A 25,727-nucleotide genomic window follows, 5' to 3' on the forward strand; every position below is an offset into this window, starting at 1 on the left:
AGAGGGCCTGGCCTGAAGCTGCTCCAGGGGAGGTTTAGGTTGGATATCAGGAAGCACTTCCTGATGGGAAGGGTGATCAGACATTGGGATGGACTGCCCAGGGAAGTGGTGGAGGCACCATCCCTGGAGGTGTTCAAGGAAAGGCTGGATGTGGCTCTTAGTGCCCTGGTCTGGAGATGTGGTGGTGTCAGGTCATGGGCTGGACTTGATGATCTTAGAGGTCTTTTCCAGCCTTGGTGATGCTGTGATTCTGTGAGGTCAAAAAGCCAGTGACAGAAGTGTAACATGTAGCTGCTCCCTGCAGATAAGAGTTGGTTTCTGACACAATGTGGAGTGGTCTGACCCTGCTTGTCTTAGCTGTGCTCAGATTGCTTCATTTGATGAACCTCAGTCTGAGCAGGTTTGCATTGTGTTATCACCAAACTTACTTAAACTTCATCTAAGTTTAAACTTCACATAATACCTAGTGGTGTTGTCACTTACCCAGCACTGATGGGCTGATGTTCTAAAATGGCATGTATATAGACCCCTCAGAGCCCCCCTAGCTGAGATGAGCTGTTCATGAGGACAGTGCTCCCATGGAATCTTGGCAGGAGCTCTTGACAAGAACTACAATGTAAGTGATAACAGCACCTCTTTTTGGACGACAAAGGAGCAGGTAGATTTTATTAAAATAACTCATTTCTCCCTCTGCCCCACCTCTCTATTTTTTTTTTAAACTGCATTTTCACTGAACAAGCAAAAAACTTGATTGAGCAAGTAGTTAGTGCTCTGGAAATTGCAGATTATTTAACAAGAGTATGAAAGATGGAAACAACCCCCCCTTGCATCCTTTACGTGCCTGTGGCTCGGTTTCTCTTTGACATGCTCAGCTGTGCAGCTGCCTGCAGTACTTGGGGAGGACATTTCATCCCAACCCTGTGGAGCACAGGCTGTCAGCAGCCAGACTCAGACACTGCATCATGGGGAAACACATTTAGTACCTTCTTCTGGTTTGGATTTTTTATCTCCACAGTCCAGAAAGTGAAATGTCTAAAGCAAATCAGAGCTGCCTTGAAGGTAACTGAAGTGATGCAAGAGCCAGTTCTGAGAGTGGTTCTGTTTTGGCTGCTGTATATTGAAGGAATTACAGAACTTGGCAACATTAGGTTATCAACAAAGGTAGATTGTGTAGGCAAGGTTTGTAATCCCACATGACTTGGTGTTTTGGTGCTTCACTCCCTAGGTAATGACTGGTCCTATGTGGGCATCACAGCCTGTAGTGTAGCCCTGTGGCTCCTCAAGCAGGAGAGCTGATAAAGCTTGGTCAAGCCTGACCTTTAATGTCTCCAAGGATGGGGCCTCTATGACTTCTCTGGGCAACCAGCCTGGGGTAAAGGAGAGAGGGGCAGAGGGAAGTTGTTACTGGGAGAAGCCTCACAGGAAGGTTGGGTAACCAGCATTTTATGTTTTCCCAATCACCTCTGCTCCAAATTATTCTAACAAAAGGCTTTGGCTCTTTTTTTTTTTTTTGTCACTTCCCCCCCAGTGACAATGCTCAGTTGCAGGTTTTGTCCCCTCTGCATCCTGGCAGCATCTCAGCCTGTCTGAGGCCTCACAGGTACCTCAGGGGACACAGCACCTCTCTCACCATCTCATCCCCCACCCTCACCAGGAGCCCCATGGGGGGTAAAGACAATTCTTTTGGACAGTCTTACAGGTATTTAGAAATGGATACTTCCTTTTGTTTTTATAGAGTTTCCTCAACAGATTTCCACAGGAAAGGAGGGAAATCTGTATGAAAAACAGGAAGCAGTCCTCAGAAGTTCTCTGTAACAGAGCACTAGGAGGAGAACTTAAAATTAATATGGTTGTTTGAAACAGTAGGTGATACCAGCTGTATTATCTTGCTGTAAAAACAATGATTACATTGAACATCACAGCACTGCAGCAGAACTAAAAACCTCAGGTATTTATGAAAAGATAATTAGCCTTTCATTTCTGTTGACAGTATGTGACTAATATGTAAACTTCTGCAACCAGGTTTCTGCTCTGTGTTTTCTGTTTCCGCTTTGTTGACCTGGGCAACTGTTTTGGAAAACTTCTCATCTGCCTCAGCCCTGGATGAGATCCAAACTTCCTAATGCTGATCCATTCCTCTTGCATCCAATATGAGACTTAATATTTTCCCTTAGCTTTTTGACATTCTACAATACAGTTTCAAATCTTGGGATTTATGTATAAAAAGACAGATTTGGATAAAATTTGACACACATAAATACTTGTGAATGAAAGCTGCCTAGGCCTTTCACACTAAACTTCATTTCTGGTGCATCTTCATACTCCTATGCAGTTCCAAATGTCATGGAGAAGTTGTTCTAATTTTCACTGCAAGCACGGAAAAGGAAGGGGAAGCTTTTTAACTCTCCACCTTAAAAGCAAGTGTAGTCACAGTAGGAGAATGAACCAGTTGGTTGCTGGCTGCTCTAGGAAGCTTATTAGCCCATGTAGTGTTGGGTAGATGGAGGTAGCCCAGTAGAAAACAGGGATATTGCATGTGGGATGGAAAAAGAAACCCTTACGTTTGTAGATCCTCAGAAGAAAATCTGAGGTTAGTATTACTTTCTACATTTAATAAAGCCAAATGTCAGGAAGAAGATGGAGTTGGCCTTCCCAGTATGGAGTTTGTATTTGAAAATGTTAGGGATAATGTGTCCTGTGCTCATTTCTAGTATAGAAATGGGTAAAACTGAGAGCAGAATGTGTTCCTGAGTTTTACTGCTAGGTTTTTAATAGCTAGCAACATTATGTTTCAAGAGATAGATGAAATAAAAGTTCAGCATCCTTGCAAAAGCACCTGAAACAAACCCTCTTCTATCCACACTGCTTGGCTGGCAATGCTGCTGTTTTATTTTTTAAATCTACACTAGCTGCACACCATGACATTCATGGAAACATTTCAGGCACAGCACACTCTACTTTTCTAATTTCTATTAGAGCAAGTGTAAAAGGCTTGGTAGATCTGAAACAGTCCCACTGAAATCAGAGCAGGGGCAGGATGGATGCTGCAGGGTTTCTGAGTTTCTTTCTGCTTAGTCCCACAGCAAAGCCTGGTGGGACTTTGCTGCTTGAGTTAAAGCTACTGGACAGAACAAAGCCTGGTGGGTTTTCTTTGCTGCTTGAGTTAAAGCTACTGGACAGACTGGTGTTGTCTCTGTGTCTCACACAGAATCTCCTGTTTCATCTGTGGAATCACACTTTCATCTGAAAAGATAAAATTAAGTTGTAACTCTTTGTAGTGAATGTAGATTTTTCTTGGTTTTGTTTTCTGTAGATACTTTAAACCACTACATGGGGGAAAAAATCAATACAAACTATGCAAAGTACAACACTTGTTAGCCTGAAATTTATCAGTAGAGAGCCCTCTGCCCTCCAGACCATCAGTTATGGTCTAAATTATCTAAATTGTACCTGTTACTTGAAGGAACTCGCAACAGTCTCTCACGATGTGATTATTTGCTGCTTGGTGTGCCAGGCTGTTCAGTGATTGAGAGGGTCTCCAGGATCCTCTGTGAGGGAATTTTTACACACTGTAGTGATCAGCCTGGCTGCAACAGCTAAAGGCAGGATTTAACATGCTCTGCCTGCATTTTGGGTTGTAAATTCCTTGAAAAAGGGCATGAGCACATGAAAAGTCATGTATCTGGAAGGTCATTTAATAAACCATGCTGGCAGTAAACTGAGCCAGCTGTATGTTTATGTTCTCAAAGGATTAATGACTGCTTCCCATGAGCATGCACAAGTCTGGTTTGCATTAGCAAAGGCTCACTGAATTGCATTAATCCTGGCTAGAACTGGGGTATTTAGGATAAATACTGCTTATTTTCAAGTCCCCGTCCTACTGGGAATAGGAATGACCTTAGTTTCAGATGTAAGGGCCACTATTAAGGCTTGTTTAAGAAGTGACAGGCTCCAGATTTGATGAAAGGTCTAACTAGGTAAAAAAACCAAACCAAAACGTGTGCATAAATTTAATTTTCTACCAGAAGCATTTGTTTAAAATGCCAGATCATTCCCAGATCTCTAGTTAAAACCCAAGCACATCATTAGTAACAGAAAGGATGTATCACATATAGTGATGGCTTTAAAACCAAGTCATGCACAGCTGCCTCAAGCATCTGTACCAGTGATGACAGAGAGTATCTTGTGGGGAGATTTCTGGCAGCTGCTTTAAAAATGGTTACTTAACTATAGTTACTAGCATAATGGGAGTTTGGGCTTTTGAGTCCATAGCAGTGTGGCAGAGACAGGAGGAGTTCCCAGGAAGCCTGAAGAGCCCTGTTTACTTCAGTTCTTAGAGGGGCCATGCAGGATCAAAGGTTACTTCAGAGTGTATCATTGCTGTTCAGCACAGGGCTTAGCAACGTCCTGACCTGTGGCAGAGCTTCAATGCCTGCCTCTGTTTCATTGTGTGCAGCCTTTTCATCCAGTCCAGGCCATTTGATTCTATGGAAATGTTTCAACTGCTGTATTTCCCAACCCAGACTGTGGGGAAACTCAATGGAACAGTTATTTTCTGGCCATGTGCTGTTGGACATTGCCACTCTGCTTTTACTCAGCTGGATGTACATTCTAACTTTGCTGTTGCAAATGCTACCTGAGGGCTGAGAGCTGGGCTGTTAAATCAGGAGCTGCTCCTTTGCTGTGTCTGCCTTGTGCATATCACACTGGCTGTGACAAATCCAGGTTTATAGCTGGAGACAACTAGAATGTTCCCTGTGCCTCCCCAGTACACACAGGGTAGCTCAGCAGAGCCACACTAGCACATGGGAAATTCTGGGTCTCTCACTTCTGCCAGGAACTGCATTTGTTTTCCAAACCAGGGTAGGGAGTCCCCAGTGACACTGCTGCTCATGAAACACTGAGGTTGTGCCAGCACATCCCAGTCTGGGATGTGTGTGCTACTGGTGTGGGCAGGATCTGTGTGACTTTCTCCTGCTAACAGCAGTGTGACCTCCTGGGTAACTCAACGTGGGAACTGATACCTCTGCCTGGGAAGTGGTAATTGAATTCTGCTGCTGTTGTGTTCTTTTGGCTGAAAACCTGGGAGATCAAACAGGGTTTATCTCCATTCTGCTAATGCTTCTGCTTCAAAGAAATGTATGTTTTCACCATGTTAAAAAAAAAAAAAGCTTCAGTTTCAGAAGGACTGAGAATTTTTCCCTGTACAATTGACTGTCGAGTGATGTAATCACTCACTAAACTTCCACATTTAGGGCAAATGTGTCCTCTCTTGTCTGCCCACTGTACTGTTCATTCAGCAGATCCAAACTTGTGTGAAAGTTAAAGTGAGTGGTCAAGTGTTCACAGAGAACCCCAGAGTGAGGTGATACTTGCTTTGGATGGGTTTGAAATGCATTCCAAAATAGCAAAGACAGTTTTATGAAGGACTGATTTGAAGTTTAGAAGTGGCTTGTAGCAGAGATTGTTTATAAAGTTGAATGAGGGCCCAGTTATTACTGGGATTTTTCAGTTGCTCCTGTAATAGAAGTGGTAATTAAATTTCCATACCTCCTTAAACAGAGATAAGCCCATAAGTTGGAGCTTCATCAAGTAGAAGCCAAATTTGATATAATGAAAATTATCACTGGCTTGATTTAAGTTGCTCAAAGTGTGATTGGAGGGTGATTCATGAGGTCACACTGGCATTCCACATGACAAGACAGACATCCAAACAGAACTTAAAGCTTGCAAGATTGCATTGATCCTTAAATGGATTTGAGAAGAACTCAGGAACAGCCACACTATGGTGAGAGTTTCATCTCCCCCTGTCTCTGACAGAGAAGCTGCAGTGGATGCTTCTAAAAAGAAATGCAAGAACAGAGCAAGTCTAGAGCAACCTTTTCCTGGGATCCAAAAATCAGCATTTTGAATTTTCCTGTTTTGATGGACATATCAAAGCTTATGGACCTGTAAAACTCTTCTGACCATTTAAACAGTTCCACCAAACCATATCATAATGTGGACAGTGTTTCCCCCCCACCCCGAGAATGATGCTGTGGGGCTGCAGATGTGCAGAGTGCCTGGGTGCTCAGCCTGTGCCCACAGCCTGGGACTTGAGGAGCCTCAGCAGCAGCCAGCAGGTTCCTGGGCAGCAGGCAGCCTCTGGAGCACACCAGCACCAGCCTGTGCATCTGAGCACTGCCCTGAAGGCCCCAAAGGCCTCCTAATGTCATTTCTTTTGCAAATCCTTTGACAGTTTCTGTGCTCTGCCTGTGGTCCCATTGAACTGGAAAGGCTGCCTCAGTTTTGCTTGCACAGTAGCCTTTTATCCAAGGGTGGGATTAATTGACAGGTTTTTTTGTCAGTTTCTGTGAGGAAACCTGGATTTTGAGCTGTGGTTATGGTGCTGCCCTGGTCAGTGCTGCTCTTGTTACTGACTTCTTGTGTTGCTAAGTTATTACAGAGGAAAACATAAACATTTTAACACTTTCATGAGATGCCAGCTTGAAAAGATTCTCACTTTCTACCCCTGAAATCCTTCCACAGATATCGTGCCTGTAACTTTTTATAATTTTTAAATTTTGCTTATTTTAAAATAATAAGCATGATGATTGTATCTCCTCTAGCAGCTGCATCTCCTGTGGGACTGTTTGGATTGCCCACTTTGTGTGGCTGACAGGGCTGACATAGAGGTGAGATGTTCTCATTCTTTCTGCCATCAGTGGGCTGGAAGTACTGGTAGGACCTGGAGATGATCATCACCTCTCCAAGCTATACCTGATGTTCCCTCAGAGATCCTTTCACCCTCTGTAAGAACTGCTAAAATCAAAGTAACATAATCTTGAGGCAACCTATTTGACTTTTCTTCTAAAAGATGTAAAAGACAAACCAGAAGCTTACAAACTCCAAGTGTAATGCCAGTCCAGATCTCAAACTGCCTTCACACCACCCTCATCTTGTGCATGGGTTCATTTCCTGAGCAACCACTCTGGAATTCAAATTTAGGTTATTTAGATTAAATGCTTTTTTGTTCCCTGTAAGTCTGTGGCCAGTTGAAAAGTGCTCTGTAGGTTGATTTCAGCATCATATATAAAACCTACCAAAACCCATGTAAGTTTTAGTAGAGCAGCAGATGCTGTGAGGTGTTTCCACTTATTTGCCAGCATAGCATCTAGAACAAAGGAAAAAAGTTCCCTCAGCTACAGCATGGAACAATCCATAAAGGAAAACTTTATCAAGTAGAACTCTGTAATCCAATAAAATGTGATTTATTTTTAAAAGTTAAATTTCCTGAAGGAGCAAACTACAACACAGTGTTTACAGAACTGATGAATTCTCCTTGTAGAACTGCTCAGTTGGACAGGAGCTCCAGTGATCATCTTGTCCCAGTGTCCCTCTTGTCCCTCCTCTAAATTATTGTGTGCTTCTGAAGTTGTCTGTATTTGACAGCAGTGATGGAGTGCCCTAGAATTCAGAGTGTGCAATCTTCTCCAAGATGTGCATTGATGTGAACAGATTTTAAATGAGATTTTAAAAAAATACTCTAACTAGGTGAGTTCATCATGCTCCTTTAGCATGTTTTTCTAGGACTAAAACATTCAGGATATGGCCTGTATTTTATATCTCCAGTGCCAACAAGGACACAGTAATCTCTATCATAATAGATTTCTAAAATAACAAGCATTAATGTCAAAGTTCAAAATATACATAAGTCCTTGGCCACATTTGCACAGAGCAAAGTGATTAGATCTATTACACAAAGTTACTTTCTTATCTTACAATTTAAAACACAATAGTTGTTATTCTGGTGATGAGAATTATTAGAGTGGCTGAACAGTCTAACAGTACAACTGGAGTGGTCACAGGATGGAGGCCAAGGCTGTGGGAGCAGCAGGTTCTTGGTGTCCCTAAGCAATGATGTTGGGCTGAGCTTGGAATGACAGCTTCACTCCTGAACATCAAGTGAGTCATTATGATTCATCATCTGCTTCAGCTTCAGCTGGGAGCAGGTCCTCTGCTTCAGCTTAGTGTTTTACAGGACAGAGATCTGAGTCTGATTCTCTCCCAGCTGTGTAGTCAGGCTACTCTTAAACCCATGTGGGGGTTTTAAAGGCAAAGAGGATTCTCCATTAATATATTTTAGAACCTGTTCATTCCTTTTTTCAATTAATTATAATGTTGTATTTCTACCTCAGGACTACCTGGACTAGAAAAATCTCATTCCAGGGTTCCCAAATACCATTCTGTCCCCCTGAGCCCCAATAGCTTGTGAGAAAACAAGCTAGACATGCATTTATGGGCAGATACAGGTGAGGCACTTGCATATGCACGGGCAGCATCAGATATCCTACAGCCCTGTGACTCATTGAACAGTCTGTAGGATTGCTTATCTAGGCATATACCAAGGCCCTTGGAGTGAAGTGACAAAATGTGAGCAGGGAAATGCCAGCATATGTCCATGACAGACAGCTGCAAACAGCATGAAGGCCAAAGAAATGTCAATGTTCAAGTACCTATTTTATTCCTGGTGTGTTTTGAAAAGGCTCTCCTTGTTCCCAGATCCCAGCCTGCGTTGGTAACCATGGGCCAACACTCACACAGGATCTTTCTTAACTACATAGGAAAATACCTGCTGTGCCAGCATGTCAGAACCTCTAAGCCTAGCTTTTCAGATGAAAATTTGCTGTAGGCATCAACAGCCAAAAAGGATCTTTGCAATATTGGTGTGGCTGCCTCTTAGAAAAACCTGAGGTGGAGGGTGAATGGCATGTGCTGGTTTCCAGCTCAGCAGGGAGCTCCTGGTGTGCATGGAAATGTATTGAGCCATTTGGGACTGGACAATAGGCATCTGTCAAGCAAAGTCTAGAATGTGAAAGCATGACCCAAAGGCAGGGACTTGTGCAGGGTTTTGTCCACTGGGTTTTGGCTGGACTTCTCAGCTCTCTCTGATCCTGCATCCTGCTCATTATGTCCCACCAGCAAATGCTGATGAGGAGTGTGCAAGAAATCCTGTGACAGGTTGTTAATGGGAAAAATTTTGTCTAAAGCCAAGAGTCAGTTTGGCTCTTACTCTGAAATAGAGGGTTCAGATTTTCCAAACTCCTAGCAAAAATTTATCACTGTAACTCAGAAATTTTTCTTATCAGAATAATAGTTCATCTAATTTAAATCCTACTAATCTCCAGCTATCAGTGATATTTTGTAGCAACCACCTCTCATTTGGATGCACAAAGAATTAGGCAGCACCTCTAAGCTTGTGGCTCCTCCTCTGCTATCTTAAAGGGAATTGTAGAAGCATTAAATAACATGGGGAGTAGCTGCCCACTTCTGTGGCCATTATAATCTTAACTTTTTAGATGGGGAAACTGATGTGAGGGAAAAACATCAATGGTTCTTCCAAACCTATGGTCTGAAGTCAGAGCCAGGGCCAAGCCTAGAGCATGGGGCCTCTTCAGTGGCAGGTGTGTGAGCTTGAAGCTCAGAGCAAAGCTATGGTTCCTGCAGGTGAAGATAAAGGGGTGTTTAGAGGCTCTCCTGAATCAAACTGTATTTTCTCTGTGTATTAAAGTTCAAAGAGAATACTTATGCACACATTTCCCCTGATATTCATGTATCCTTTTGCATCCTCAGTCCTTCCAGGCCCTTCACTCTGCAGTGTTTGTAGGTTGACTTGGTGACTCAGGTGTCATCTTTGCACTTTAATACCTGCTAAGGGTTGTTTTTTAAAATGGTATCTTAGTTGCTTTTTCAATCCATGGAAGCTTTCAAGCCAGACACCTTGCAGGAAGGTGCTCCACATCTTGCTTTACCTGCTGGGCAAGAACCACTTTTTTGTCTGCTTTTGAACCTGCCTCCTGCTTTCATGTGGTGACTCATTGTTCCTGCACTGGGAGAGACCAAACAGTTCTTCCCCATTCAGCATCTTGATCTCCCTGAAAATTTGAGAGACCTCTTTCATATCTTTCCTCAGCTGCCTCTTTTCCACATCTGCAAGTAGCTAAGATAGTTCACATGCCTTTTTTTTTTTTTTTTTTTCCATGCTTGTAGCTTTTCCTATGCCTTTTTCAGTTTTATTCTGGTTTAGATGGAGGCATCAATGTTGCCTTTTTCTGATGCAGGTGTTTTATGAATGTATAATTGTGTATTATTGTTTTCTTTGTTTCGTTCTCTGTTCCTTTCCTAATAAGTTTTAGTATTAAATTTGCTTTCCTCACTGGAACTCAGCAGCTGAACAGAACCATTCCTAGAGCTGTAAAGTTCAGATATAATTCCTGAGCAGTTACAAGCTCAGAGTCCATTACTGTATCAGTCCCACTGAAGCTGGGACTATTGTTTGGGATTGTTTGTTTCATTGTTTGGTTTTTCCTTCCCCCAAAGTGCCTCAGTTGTCATTAACATGGTACCATCCAGTCTTGGTATCCTAAGATAATTTTGCAGTTCTTCTCAGTTGATTCTGATTTTTAAAATCTTGACTGTTTGAGTAATGTTTATATTTTATTTTCTCTAAAAAATAAAATTATAAACACATAGCTTTCCTTACCATGTGATCCAACCCATATTTCTCCAACTGAAATACAGACCAAGCAAAAAGTTTTCAGATACTAACCAGGGCAGACTGCCAGTCAGGGTTAGAGTGAGGTTCCAACTGCGACCAAGACCCTCAGACAGTCAATATTCTGGCCAGAATCCAAGCTTTGTGATTCAGATGCACTTTTTGTTGGGACATGAATCAAATTACTGAGGTAGAACTTTACTGCTTTTCATTCCAGGGATGAATTCCCACTCTGAACAGTGGTATCTTCTGCAGTGTTTTCAATGAGACAGAGCATCCTGGTCTATCATGGTATCTAATGCATGACAGGGTACTCTTTCTTTTAACAGAAATTAATCTCTTAAAAATAGAAAATCTCTAAGGCAAATCATCCACAGGATGTATTTCTTTAATTGAGGGGAAAAAAGCCCTTCAAACTTAAGGATATGCTATCTAAGCCACATCAACTTTTTTTTTTACACCTGTTTTATGGCACTTCTCTCTGACCTGGCACTTCACATGTGTTATATTCTGGGCCAGATCGTGGTTTTACAATTTCATTTAAAAAGTGATAGGGAAAACCTAGCATTTTGGGAAGCATGACAAAGCAGAGTGTGTGTTCCAGGGGTCCTGGGAGGGTTTTTGTCTTTGAAAAGTTGCTTTATTTTAAGCTGGGTTAAAAAACAAAACCAACATTCAAAAGCAGGGGCTTGCTTAACTTCTCCCAAAATAATAAACACCTGAAGGTGAACTCTGGCCTCTGCATGTGGAGTTGATGGGTAATTCATAAGCCTGCTTTTCAAAGCAATCTAGTACTGGGGGGGTTTGCTGTACTTGAGCAGCTCCCCCTGCCCACGTTCACCACTATTGTGAGCTGCTCTACCATTCTCCCTGGAACACAGCTTCATTAAAAGGAGCCATTCTTGTTGCCAGCAGTAAAACTTTATTGTGAGCCAGTGCTCTGACCCTTTCAGAGGCCTGACTGATGGCAGTGCAGATCTTTGTTACACCGGTCGTCCCACTAATCCCCTTCCTTGTGCCCAGAGAGAAGCATCCAGGCACTGCAGTTCATTTGATGCCTGCAGGATCCTCAGGGGCTGTGCTTGCAGCTGCAGAAGGGAAGGGCTCTGTGTTCCCAGCATGGGAGTTTGAGCCCCAGCCCCCTGGCATCATAAAATCCAGGGAAGCAGGAGCTGAGTGTGTCAGCTGCCCTTGGAAAGCTGCTCCCAAGGGCCTGGTGGTTTGTTTGGTACAGACTGTGTGGTTTCATCATTCACTTTGACTGTTTGATTTAAGCTTCCATTCCCTGGGTCAAAAAAAAAAAAAAAGGCTGGCTGGGGAGGAACAATGAAAGGTGACACTTTGACAGCTCCTTTTTCAGGGTAACAAGCAGAACTGCTCTTTCTTTCCCTGCTCCTGTTCACCATGGCCTTTTCTTTGGGGAGCCACACAGAGGGCAGGGGTTGCTGTTCAGCTCTGCCTGCCAGGTGCTGGCCAGATAAACTGTGGGCTCTGCCTGTGGAGTCTTTGCTTTCTTTAGGGCTTATTTTCTGTTTGTTTCCTGTGTATGACAGGTAAATGTGGATCAATAGAACTGAAGGTTTGATTTGAGTACAGGAGGCAGGAAAGCATCAATTACTGCCTGGTGATTCCTGTACCCTGGGTCATGCATATTCACAGAGCAGAGCTCTGTTAGTCCAGCTAATCCATGGGAGCCTGCCACAGAAAAGCTCCCCTTTGCTTGGAAGAGGAAGAAATAATTGCTACCTTTCCAGTATTAATAATCTTCTCTTCTAAAAAGAACATCATTTAATAAAAGAGGTAATTTGGATTATAAGTCATCTGTATCCTAGTGAGGAGAAAGGACTTGTTTGATTGCAAGAACTGTTTGCAGAAGCTGATTAGGTTGGAGAACTGCAATTGAAGTATAAATAGCACTTCATACAAGTACCAAGCCTTAGGGATTGACAGTCCCCTTGTTTTCTATAAAGTACAAGTCTAAACACCTCAAAATTGTCAGGATTTCAGATCTTTAACCACAATTATTTGATGTGAATTCAGAGGTTAGATCATTCATATGCTGCACAGTATTGACCTAAAATGCTTTACATTTATTTACTACTTAAAGCCTCCTATTTTAAATGCATTTGAAGCATCATTCAGAAACTGTAAAACATGAAGAACAGAAAAAAAACCCAAACCAAAGAGAGCAAAACAGGAGAGGGAGAAAAGCAGCAGGTGCAAGATTGGCAGGACAAGAACAGGTCCAGTACATCATGCTGCTCTACAGAGATTAATCACAACTTTCCTGAAAGACACCAACCCCCAGCTGCCCCCAGAGTCTTGCATTCAAAGTCAGTGCGTTCCCCAAGCAATTTCCTGCCAGTGCTGGAAATAATTCACTGCCAGGAAACTTCTGTAAAACCAGTGCCATCCCAGCCAGGGCTCCAGAGTCTTTCTCACAATATAAGCTGAGAGCATTCTTATTTTTTTATTTTCTTATTTCTGCTAAAGGAATTGTCCCTGGGGGCTGTGGATAGTACTGGAAGTCCAACAGAGCTTTATACCTTCATTAATAGAAACCCAGATCTTTCAGACTAAGGACCAGCTTCTCTTCCATCTTCTGCTTTTAGCAGTTCAAATATTTTCTGTTTGGTTGAATAAGTAATCTCAGTAAAAAATACTTTGCATCTAAGGAAATTACCTCTTCAAAATGAAAGATTTAATTTTTTAATTTTTTGTCTTAATGATATTTTGAAATTTGATCTAGCTACACTGATTTATTGTCACTCAGGCAGGAAAAATCCAAACACTCCAGCAAGAAAATGTCCAAACAAATGGCAACAATTTTTCTGCTTTTCCTTTTACTTTGGTCTGTGAAATCTTGCCTGATGTAACCTTAATGTGCAACTAGTTTAAACTGTTTCCAAGCTACATTTTTGAAGGATGGACTATTCAGCCTGAATGCTTTGCCTGAGTCTAAATGAAATCAGGGCAGTGGCTGTAGGTAAGAGCAGCCCATCTGCCTCAGTCATGGCAGTTCTGTCAGGCCACTGAATGAAGTGCCTGTAAACAGCCCCCTTGATGTGTCTTTGTTCTGCAACAGAGAATTTCTATGAGGCTTGTGCAGTGCAAAATCTGTTGAATTAATTCCAAAGGGCTGGTGTTTGTGCTGGGCAGCCCTGCAGAGCTCAGGGCTGGGAGGTGCTGAGATGTCACACTACTGCAATGCCATGGTCCTCAGCTCCACGGGGGACTCACACAATGATTTGGGTTGGAAGGAACCTTAAAGACCACCTAGTTTCAACCCCCTGCATGGGCAGGGACACCTCCCACCAGCCCAGGCTGCTCCAAGCCCCATCCAACCTGCCCTTCAACACTGCCAGGGATGGGGCAGCCACAGCTTCCCTGGGCAACCTGGGCCAGGCTCTCACCACCTTCACATAGCGAAGAATTTCTTCCTAATGTCCCAATTTCTTCTTCAATCTCCTTTCTTCCAGTTTTGATTCATTCCCTCCATTCCTCTCACTCCCTGCCCTTGTCCCAGGTCCCTCCCCAGCTTTCCTGTATCCCCTTCAGGCACTGGAAGGTGCTCCAAGATCTCCTTGGAACCTTCTCTTCTCCAGGCTGAACACCCCAACTCTCTCAGCCTGTTTCCCTCTGATCGTCTTCATGGCCTCCTCAGGACATGCCCTTCTTGTATTGGAAGCTGCAGAGCTGGACACAGTTCTCCAGGTGGGGTCTCACAAGAGCAGAGCAGAGGGGCAGAATCCCCTCTCCTGACCTGCTGGCCACACTTCTCTTGATGCAGCCCAGGACAGAGTTGGCTTTCTGGGCTGCAGCTGCTCACTGGGGTCAACATGCTGGGGCACCACCACATCCAGGTGTACCCACAGTTGCATGTAAGCTGTTGGGAATCCCACCCTTGGATCTGTGCTGAGACAGAAACAGGCAGCAGAACCTATGTTTCTAAATCTACAAAACATTGGCTTTGCTTGCTCATATCTGTCTTGTGTCATTTTCTGAGCACTACTCAGACCCACCCAGGTGCAAACACTGTCCCTGGGGCTCAGCTCCAGCCTCATGTTCTGCTTTTACCCTGCCTGACCTCACCTGTGCAGCCCCAGGTACCTTCATGTGCCATGAACTAATGCCAAGGACACATGAGGATGTGCAGAGGATAAAAGCAGAGCAGATGTGCTGTGGATACCAGAGTTTTCAGTGTTATGATTGATGTGACATAATGAACCCTCCCTGAAATATTCTGCTCTGAAAAGTACAGGGTTTTGTTCTGTAAATTGACTGCAACTTTGATTTGCTGAAAGGTTTGAGGTCTTTCCAGTGCAATCTGATTCCTGACACTGGGCACCTCTTCTCTTGAAATGGGTGGTGTGTGATGTGATGGCCATGAGCACTTGAAGCTCAAGCATCCTTAAGAACATTTTTTCCACAACCAAGGTGGGGCTGCAACACAGTCAGTCCCAGCCTCTATGCCTTGTTTCTCAGGTGGTTTAAGAAGGATGCTATGAAGGCTGGAGTTACTTGTTATACAGAAATAAACTTCTAAAGATGTCTCATGCTTGAAGCTTACATGTGGTGCTTATTGTCCAACCATTTTTTTTTTTTTTTTAAATAAAGTACATTCCTCTGTGAATGAATTGGCCAACAGATACAGTCAGTGTCCTGTGGTACAGAGAGCTGCAAGAACCATCCAGCCTCTTTCCATGCTTGGAAAGACATTTTCAGCCTTTGAGCTGCAACTTTGTGACACGTTTAGCTACTAATTTCTATCAGAACTAGTCATATTTTCAGATGGGCATTATGAAGGCTATAAAAATGTATTAAATCATTTTCATAGATAAAGAATTATCTCTCTAAATAACTAAAGCAGCCTCTAGATATATCTTACAGCTTTCAGGTTGCTTGGCTCAAGCATCCAGATAGGTTCCACATCTGAAATTATGGAAATATCTTTTCTCTAGAATGGATTGAAGCAAATACTCTGACCAACTGATCCTCCTGCCCTTCTTCTTTCTCTCTTCCTGCTCCCCCTCACCCCAGATCTCAGTCTGTGTTTGAGTTTCCAGTTTGGGATTATCTCAGAACATGAAGCTTTAAGAAATGTTGGACCAGATGATCCTGGAGGTCCCTTCCAACCTGGCATTCTGTGTTTCTATACATTTAATCAAAGTTTCACTTACAGTGCAGGACATTCTTTTCTTGCTTTTTCCCTAGTTTGAGGGCAGCCCTTTGCTCATCCTGTGACTGCAGGTTTTCTTACATTGTTTCAGTGACTACAATTCTGCACAGTTGAGAGTCAGATTGCCAGGCAAATCCAGGAGAATATGCTGAGTATCACAAAGAGAACAGCTGGAGCAAAGCACTAGAAAGGCAAATACCAGTCTGGATTTTAATCACTCTGGTTATCAGGCAGATGAGATGATGATAAAGTTGAAAAAACATTCTGGAGAATGAAGGGAAGAGAACAGGAAAGTAACCAACAGCAGTTCTGACCATGGTGAGAAGATGGGCAAACAGAACCAACTCCAGCAAATATTTGCAGCACTGCTAAAGAATAGTCTCATGTCACTGAAAACACAGACATTGCCTATATTGTGTTTCTGAACATCAGTGGTGTTTATTAGCTCATCCCCCACCTGCTGATAGTCTAGGCAACTTTAAATGCAGATTGACCATCTCCCTCTATGCCAGTGGCCCTGGCAGTGTCCTAAGTAATTTGAGGGTATTGAAAGTCTTGTCATCCTGCCTGTGCTGTGCCAGGGATGGGGTTTAAGAACTTAGTTTGACTGTGGGTTTGCATTATGGCAAGTTCCCAGTGAAGTCAGGGAGTGAACTAGTTTTTGTTTTCTAAATATTTCCCCAGATAATTTAGTATTTATATTACATGGAGGAGTTTTTTGATAAGTTAATGATGAAATAGAATAGTTGTCTGTGCATCTAGTGAAAGGTGAGATTGATTTCCTTCTCTTCATGGCTGACTCTAATAGACAAGTGGTTGAAGGAAGCTGCTGACACAGAACATATTTCCTGCAAAGCAAAGGGCAGGTTTGAGTGGGCTGCTCCCTCTTGCATGTCCAGAGTTTCTTTTTCCAGATTTTATGCTTTTATCTGGTGCATAAATTAAAAAGGTTTTTTGTTGAGTTTTGTATTGCTTTTTAAGCATCACACACACATTTTGCTTAACTATTTTAGGGTGACCTCACTATCTTTCCATATCGTTGTCAGGTTTGGGATGTATTCAGGAGATAAGGCCTCCTCCCCTGCAGATCATTAATCCACGTTCTGAGAGCAGACTATTTTAGCAGAACAAATGATTTCTAATCTGTTTGAAAAATTGGGTTGTCAGCACTGATCTTACAAACTACCTTGTCTGGTTTGTATCCCAGAGGAAAGCAAGATGAGGAAAGCAAGATGAGGAGCAGAGAGCAAGCTACTTCCTGCTTTAGCAGGACTCCTCCTCTCCTCATTTGCATGAAGTAATTTCCAAGCTTTATGAAGAAAAAAGAAAATTTCTGCCCGCTTTATTCCTCCAGCAGAATAAAAAAAACTTAAAAGAATGCAGAGTTCTGCTTGTGCCCTAGTGCAGTTCATCAGCAATGTTTGATTTTCAAAGCAACTTCTGTGAATTCACAGCAAAAATGGCAAGTGCTAAACCCACTTGAGATAGGGCTGGTTGGTTTTATTTTATCTCTGGAGGGACTCAGTGGAGTTGTTGAGTATTTTATACTACATGTCCCTGACTGAAGCACTTGTCAGTGCTCTGGTTCCTGCAGGATCTCCTCCCTGGTGTTTATACTTCAGATTTTTGTCACTATCTTTGATGTCCAGGGAGGTGAACACAGAAGCCCCAAGTTTAGGCCTCAGGTTACATGTTCTATATTTCTACTTTGTCTTGCAAAACTGACCTGAAGAAAAAGTAACTTTTTAAAAACACTCTTGTCTTTTCAAAGCATCTATTTGGGAGGTTTGGCAAACTTCCATTCAGTGTAAGATTGATTGCTCAGTTGTGTTCTCACTACCCCTATCAGCAAAGGAATGCTGCTGCTGAAATCAACAGGTCCAATCCCACCAGGTCAGGAGCAGCTCTGGGACCTGGTCACACAGAGCCCTTTCAGTGAGATGGAAAGGACAAGCATCCTTTCCTGCAGGTGCTCTTTTGTGCAGCAGCAGCTGCAAACTGGTCAGGTTGGCTTAAAAACAAGGTCAAGGCCAAGGTGTGACTGTTCAGGCAGCTCTCCTGGGGGTGCCCAGTGAGGGTGGGAATGAGCTGTGACACTTGGTGACAGCAGGCTCCAAACACCTGGCTCACAGAGGAGGTTTTCTTGGTAATAAATAATTGCTCTGTTGGTGCAGCTCTCCCACTCTGAAGTTTGTGGGCTTTTAGGTCACGGAGGTGCACAGACCCTGTTCTTCTCAAACTGATGAGTCCATTCCCAGCTGTGCTTTCCCTGCATGCAGATGGCTCTGAAGTGGTGGGATCTGCCAGATGGATGGTGCCAGATGATGCCAGATGATCAAGGCTAATGCAATTTGAAGGTCTCTAAATTGAGCACAACAGCAGCACATGGCAGGGATGTCCCATCCTCAGGCAGAAGGCACCTGGGAAGCCTCCATGGCAGTGACACACTGATATTTGATCTAGCAAGGTGCTGGACAGGAGCTCACCAAAGCAGTCCAGGGGGTTGCAGCTGAGGGCTGTTTATGAGCTAGGACCATTTCTGATGCATTTTGGCTCTTGCCATGGCAGGAGAAAGTGGCTGTGTTCTGGGAGGGGTGCTGCCCAGGCAGTGTAGCCTCTGGCAGGGAATTGGGATTATGGAATCATTTGGGAAGAAGGGTTTTGTCTTTAATTTCAGGTTATCTTTGTGTACAAAATTAGTCTTTGATTTTTGCTGGCGTAAGACAAGATAGACGATGTGTTGCATCACTGAGAATGTCTGGGCAGTAAAAGGTGTCTGTTTTCTTGGGGAAAGGTGCCAGGTGACAGCTGGAGTGGCTGCAACAACTGGTGCCTGCTGGGAGCTGTGGGAGGAAGCCTGGGATATAGGGACAGCCTGTCCTCCCCAGCCAAGGGGCAGTGTCCTTGTGTGTGCCATCACTGCTGTGCTCCCCACACAGCAAATAAGGCAAGCCAGGTGAAAAGGAGGATTCAGGGAGAAACTAGGGAAATAACCCCAGAATAAACACGGTGTAATGCCCAGCACTAAAAAGGCCACAGAACTGGCTACATTTCCAACGTCAGAATTAGCACAAAAGTACAAGTTTCTTTGTGGATAAGCATTAAATTTAATGGATTTTAAGTAAAGATTTTGCTGTTATTATGGAAAGCAAGAAGTAATGTTAAAAAAAATAATTACAAAACCCTTCTTGCATCTGAACTAACACTAGCCCTGCCATGGAAAGAGGTGCTACACATTTTCTCCAATGCCAAGATTTGCTCTGCACAGTTCTCTCTACCATAATGGTAACTTCATCATTTTTTGTGAAATCAAAGCATTTCTTTAAAGTGCTTCAAAGAAGTAGATATCTGGTGTGTTTATTTAGATTATGGTTATTAAATGACTAGGGACACACAGGTAGTCTGAGTGTCATTTGATGGGAACATATTTACTTCTTGAAAAACTTAAAGTTCTGGGGTTTGGGGCAGACTTCTACATAATGTACAACTTCTTACAGTCTTAAGTAGAAGAAAATATTTGATATAAGTAAAATTAGAAAAATAAAATTACAACAGTTCATCTAGAGCAATGTGCTTGAGGGTTCCTGCAGACAAAGATCTGCAAAGTAGTATTTTGTTTCACCCTCCCTGAGCTCAGCTTCCTGCCTGGCCATGTCTTGTCCAGGGATGTCCTTCCCTTCTGTGGTTCTGTCCAGCTTTTTGAGCAGCCCAGCACAGAGACACCCACAAGCCCCATGCAAATGTTGTGCCATGTGAAATAAATTGCCCAGGTGCACTTTACGTTGCAACCAGCAAGTCATTGATGTTGATGACACTAGTCAAGCAGCAAGTTGTCCAGACTTTAGTTAATGTCTGATTTTTGAAGAGGAGAATAGTTCCAGAATGCCATTCCTTTAGTTAGTCTAATTTTTGAAGAGGAGAATAGTTCCAGAATGCCTAAATATACAATGTGCATTTTCATTCAGATTGGAAATAACCTTCTTTTGTGGATTAGTCTTTCCTGCCTAGGGCTTTCCTTTCTTCACCTTGCAGAACCAGCTCTGGATCAGTTAGGAATATTTCCATATTCCTCTCCTGTTCTTGGATTCTTGATTTGGATCTGTTTGGCCCATCTGGTTATATTTTACAGAGCAAATGATAACCTGAGAAGGTATTGAAAAGATCTGGACATTCTCAAAAAACCCACAAAAACAAAAACCTGAACTAGTTCCAATACAGGATAAGCTAAAAGAACAACTTTTTATGGAAGTTAACACTGGTGACTTTATGAAAGACATAAATAGAGAAGATTATGCTCGAGGCCTCCATCTTCACATTTATAAGAGAATATGAGGGGATGAAACAAGTCTGTGTAAAAAAGGATTCCTACTCATTAACACTTATAAATGCTGATGGATAATTAAGTAATTTGGGAGACAGACCATGCATATGGGAAACGATTTTGGTATTTTATGGCCCCTTTCACTGACCTATGTAATTACTGTGCTGCTGGCTAGCACAGCACCATAAAAACTCTGTGAACATCTCCATTATGAAGTCGACTTCAATTCTAAATGACCTTTCTTTTTATTTGTTACACTGGGATCAAGGAAAGGTTGTTAAATTCTGTTACTCGCTCCAGTGCTACTGAAGAGAGAAAAAAATCTGTAAACTTTATTAAGTAATCAATTTCTAAGCCACCTACAACATCATACAGCAAACAGAGCCCACTTATATTTGGCAAGAACAATTCCCATCAAACCAATCTCATTTCCTCCTTTGACAGGGAAAATGGCTGAATGGATGAAGAGAAGCAGTAGATGTGACACTTGTGTTGTAGTAACATTTTTATATGTGGCATTCTTAGAAGCAATATTTAGAAATCATAGGACTATATTAGAATACATGGATGGTGTCAGCTTGAGCTAGAGCCAAACTTAAGAAAAAAGGGAGGTCAGGGAATAGCTGTTCATGCTGCACTCTGAGTGTGTCAAGTGGAGGGCACCAGAATCTGTCCTGAGACCCAGCAAAGTGTGCTTGTTTAGGCTTCCAACTCTAGAAGAAGAAAGGACAAATGTGGAATGGCAGCACCTTGGAGGTTAGTCCCAATATAATCTTGAGAAACTGGAAGAGTAGTCCAAAAATTGGGAAGTTGAGCTTCAGTAATAACAAATGATAAGTGCCATGCCTGAGAAAATGAAGCCAAGTGCTCCAGCACTGCTTCAAAAATGGGACCTGCATTAACTTCCTCAAGTCTTCTCTACACTGACACTGTGAATTGTATTTATCATATTAATGATTAATGATAAACATACAATTTCCTGAAACATCTTTTTCCTCTGAAATGAATTTCAGTCATGCTTTTCAGTAAGAAATTTCTTGAAATTTACCTTTCAAGTATCTGAGTTGACTCATTACATTGAAAGGGATTAGAAAATAAAAGACAGTCCAGATTTCTAATGGTGGAGAAAGGGGAGAAGAACCTGCCACAGAAGAGGGTGTGCACCTCAAGGCAAGAACTATCCACACACTATTTGGTCAACTAGGTTGGCTTAGGAACCTGATAACATGATAGGGACATTTCAAACCCTGATACAAGAACCTGTGCTTAGAAAAAGTTGAAGTCACACAACTTCAGCTAGCAAAGATTTCCCAGAGGTGCTGATAGCAACATTTAGCATTAAATTTGCAGGAATCGGACAGAAAAGGCAACTGTAATTAGGTACCTCAATTTAGGTAAAGATTTAATCACTTTCAGGTACTTTTAAACACTTTCCTGACTAGATGCAACTGATGTTGACTCCTGAGTTAGTGATTATCATTTATGGTCTCTGTTGTGATTCCAAGTCTCAATGACAGCAATGTGGCACAAGATGAAGGTGTAGAAGTGGGAGTTAGAGGCCTAAAGAGCTTTGAAAATCGGAACCTAAAAGACAGAATTCTATTATTTCCTCTAAAAATAAGGAAGTATAAATAGGAGCAGCATGTACAGCTCACAGACTGGTCTCATTCTTGAATATGATCCTCTCTGGAAGCCTCTGGCTGGAGTTCAGCAGTGCCATTCCAAGCCAGGCCAGGTTCTCAGGAGACACACCTGCAATCTTCAGTGCCCTCTGCAGCAAATCCCTCTCCACTCCTCCCCACTTCCACCCTGCACCATTAGTTCTTGCCAGACCTGGGTCCTGCTTACATGCTCACCAGCTTTCTGTGAACTGGAGAACAGTGCTGACTGGAGTAGAACTTGAACACAAGCTGACTTACCTAACAGGAAAAGCGATGCCCCTGCCCGTTGGCCGCGTGAGGAACCTGTGGGACGCAGCAGCTGTCCCTGCACCCCTGCACTTTGGCCAACTCAGCTTCCCCTCAGCACGGAGTTCCTAGCACCCCAAACTACACCCATGGACTTCTGCACAAAAGGAGAAGGTGATGCTCTGTGAGCAGAAGTAGTTTTTGCCAGCAGTAGCAGAGGTGTGAGCAGGGGTTTGAGGCGCAATGCGAAGGGCAGCGACAGCCGAGCTGCTGTTCAGCTCCTTGCTGTGGTACCACAGAGCTCTGAGCTGCTCTGCAAGCCTGATCCCTGCTAGCTGGGGCATCTCCGTGCCACACTTGGCAAGATGTGGATCCATCTACTGTGGAATGTGACCACAGGCATGCAAGGATGGTCACTAGTGCTTTATGGCCAACACCAGATCAAAGCCCAGCAAGCGTCTTGCATGTAGAACCTGGCCTGGTCCTCTGCTAAATGTGCCATGGAGCTCAAAAAAGGGGGGTTGTTTCCCAATGGTGCCCTACCTGAGCTTCACACTCACTTCAAATTAGCATGCAATTTTAAAGGTAAATAGTACAGATGAAGATTATCTTACAAAGAATTTATAAATGTACATGTTTTAAAAGTCATACTGTTTGTTTTGATATAACCCGTAAAAGTTCCGGTTCTGCAAGGCCCAGTTGCCATTTATTGTCTTTAACTAGTTCCCTACCCATTTAAAGGAGATTTTGATGCTTCATCATACTTTGGAAAAGCAATTCTGCAGAAGAAGAAGAATTCATCTCAAGTCTCTGGTGCTCATGCCAGGAAGAACTTGACAGACTAGACAAGTGGTGTGAATTCTCTCAGCCCTATGAGTTCAGCCAGACATCCCTGTACATGACAATCATCTTGGACATTCTGTGCCCTCCCCGTGTTTTTAAAATCCTATAGATGTTTAAATAAAGGCCTTTATCTTTTGCAGCCACACATGCCAGGAAGAACTTGACAGACTAGACAAGTGGCGTGAATTCTCTCAGCCCTATGAGTTCAGCCAGACATCCCTGTACATGACAATCATCTTGGACATTCTGTGCCCTCCCCGTGTTTTTAAAATCCTATAGATGTTTAAATAAAGGCCTTTATCTTTTGCAGCCACACAGGTATTAACATACACAGCCCTTGCAGGAATACACCGGATGACTATTTTTAGAATTTCCTCACTTCATAAAACAGTACAATAGCTGTGATGCTACAAATAACTCACTACAAATTCTTCTTATAAGCAAACAGAGGAAGTGTAAGTTTAGGAAGAGAAAAGGAGTTCAGAACAGACAATATAGTTTTAGTACAGTTAGGAAAAAATGTTAAATATTAACTTTGCTTGGAGCAGTAAAAATGTAAACATTTTATTCCATAGGTCAGTTTGAAACTTGGGCAGAATTGCCTAGGACTTAATAACCATCAGTGAGTACAAGTTGTGCTTAGGATAAAAAAGAAACAAAAGCAGTGAACTGTTAAATTTGTGACCAACTTTCTAAGGTTTGGAAACAGGTTTATGTATCCTGTGACAAAGGTGGGTTTTAGTTGGATGGTGCATTTTTTGTTTGAGACTCCCACTGTGTGGGTTTAGGAAGTGGTTTTAACATATCTTTTCTGGAGTAGGCCATTTTCTGTCAGTGAAGAAGTAATAAAGTCACAGCAGAGTTGAACACTGCTGCCCAGAAGTTGCCCTTGTGTGTTTTCCTCCAATGGCCCTGAAAAGTTGAAGAGCTTTCCTAAGAAAAGGAGCATCATGCTTGGCACGTGTGACTGAACTAGCAGGAAATGCCTGAACTGGTATTAGTTCAGGTGAAAAAACAGGTGTTGGAAACAGATTCTTGAAGACTGTCACCCATTTATTTTGAGGCTATCTTGAAGTGTTACTACACTGAGCCCTGTTGCTGTGTGTTGGAGTAACTTCAGCTCTCTGTACATCAGCATCCTTATTTTGACCTACCTGCCCCTGACTGTTCTGTTAAGGATCCCTACCAAGAAACTAGATAAGTCCCTTCTAATGTCCCTCTGGCCCTGTTTTAGAAGATGCATGTGGAGACATTCAATAAGCTACAGCCAGTGATTGCCAAGCTTGTGATGCAATCCTGTGATTTTATAGGCACCAGTGATGGACCCAAACTTACCTCCAGCGCTGCAGTTCCGACTCCAGCTGCTGGATGTAGGTGTGCAGATGTGGCACCTGGGTGGCCTTCACTTCCAGCTCCTTCACCTTGCCAAGGCTGCTCAGGACGGCGTGTCTTGCCTCTTCCACCTTCTTCCTCATTTCTGCTTGTTCCCTCTTCAGGTTACGGTTGCAGTCTTCCAGATTGACCAGGGCTTCCTGAGAGCTCTTCAGCTCTCGTTCCAGCTCTTGATTGAACCTGATTGCCTCTTCAATTTGCCCATCCCTGGAGCTCCTGAGGAGCTCCACTTCCTTCATCACACTTTGCAGGCACTTGGGCTGGGAGTGGTTCGGTGCCAACTGTCTCTTGCTCCCTAGGAAACAGGTTCCCTCTTCCTTATGCTTTGCGTGGCTTTTCCTCAGTCCTACCTGTCATGAACAGGAGCAGAAAGCAGGGAGGAATTAGTGTGTTTTAAAACAAATGGCATTTTAATCAAAACTGTAAAAGGCTGGATTGGTTTTTGTTTGTGTGTTGTTTTTTTAATGACAACTGAGCAACAATGAGCAACTAAGAAGCTTTAATTACCAATAAGCTTTAATAACTAATATCCTTTGCAGAAGGCAAGGAAACAATCTCTGAAAAGCAGTTTTAAAATATATATCAATACATTTAAAAACTGCTCATTGAAGTGGAAAATTAGGTTATTGCACAAGTTTCTGTACAGCTTTAGTCTGTCCTCGAAAGGCAAGTAGTGTTCTGAAAAAAAGATTTCCAATTTTGTTTTTTGAGTCATGTTGTGAACAGAGAGTGTGTAGGGAGATCTGGACCTCTAATCTTTGTCCTTCTGATTCTTTCTGGGACCTTTGACTGGTGATGTGTGTGTGTTTCTGACTTATTTTTACTTTTCAAATGAAAATGGCACGGATGGCTTCCAGCTGCCGTGCTGGAGCTGGCAGAGTCCTCATGCTGTGTTAGCATGAGACAACCTGATCAGAGCCACCAGAAGAAGGGGTGAACCCAGCCCTGTGTGCTTTGCCACTCTACCTGCTGTGAAATGCCTACGAGTTTCACTCGAGGCAGCAGAGCAGGGACAGAAAGCAGCCCCAGAAGGACTGGGGCTCTGCAGAGGAGCCAGGAGACCCCTCCTCAGCCCCTCTGCAGAACCAGCTCCAGCTCTCACAGCCGTGCTCTGAGGAAAACACACTTCTGGGGTTCCTGAGGCAAAGTGCTCAGGTGTTCATGACTGAATGTGCTCATGCAGGTAAGAATCCAAAAGTTCTTGCTGACTTTGTTAAAACCCCCACCCCAGCAGTGCACAGCTGTGCCTGCCTGCACGTGCCAGGGGAAAAGCAGCCTGGGGCACTCAGCTTTGTTAACCTGGCACCTTGCACAGGGTTAGCAGGATGGGCTTCAGTGCACCCCTGACCTACACACAATGTGGGATTACACACGCAAGTGAAGGTCACATTTATCCTTCAGGGCTCTAGGTAACCAAACTCTGCTGAAGGAGCAAAGCTCGGGCTGTGCGGTGCCCCTTTCCCAAGGGGCTGGACAGGTGACCAAGCCGGGCTGTTCCCGGAGGAGCAGCCGCGCCGACCCGCCCCGGGGCCGGGCTCACCTGCGGGGCTC

At 43.2% G+C, this 25,727-nt stretch overlaps 1 protein-coding gene across 1 annotated transcript in view; it reads right to left on the minus strand.

Annotated features, from left to right (window-relative positions):
* The window catches only part of EFCC1 (EF-hand and coiled-coil domain containing 1), a 50,676-nt gene that overhangs the window by 23,214 nt on the left and 1,735 nt on the right, over window positions 1–25,727 (minus strand). The window contains exon 2 of the mRNA XM_010008860.1: window positions 24,120–24,526. Coding sequence (XP_010007162.1) covers window positions 24,120–24,526 — 407 coding nt within the window. The remainder of the gene's footprint in view (window positions 1–24,119; window positions 24,527–25,727) is intronic.

The sequence above is a fragment of the Chaetura pelagica genome, unplaced genomic scaffold (genome assembly GCF_000747805.2).
Source record: "Chaetura pelagica isolate M959 unplaced genomic scaffold, ChaPel_1.0 scaffold52, whole genome shotgun sequence".
NCBI lineage: Eukaryota > Metazoa > Chordata > Aves > Apodiformes > Apodidae > Chaetura > Chaetura pelagica.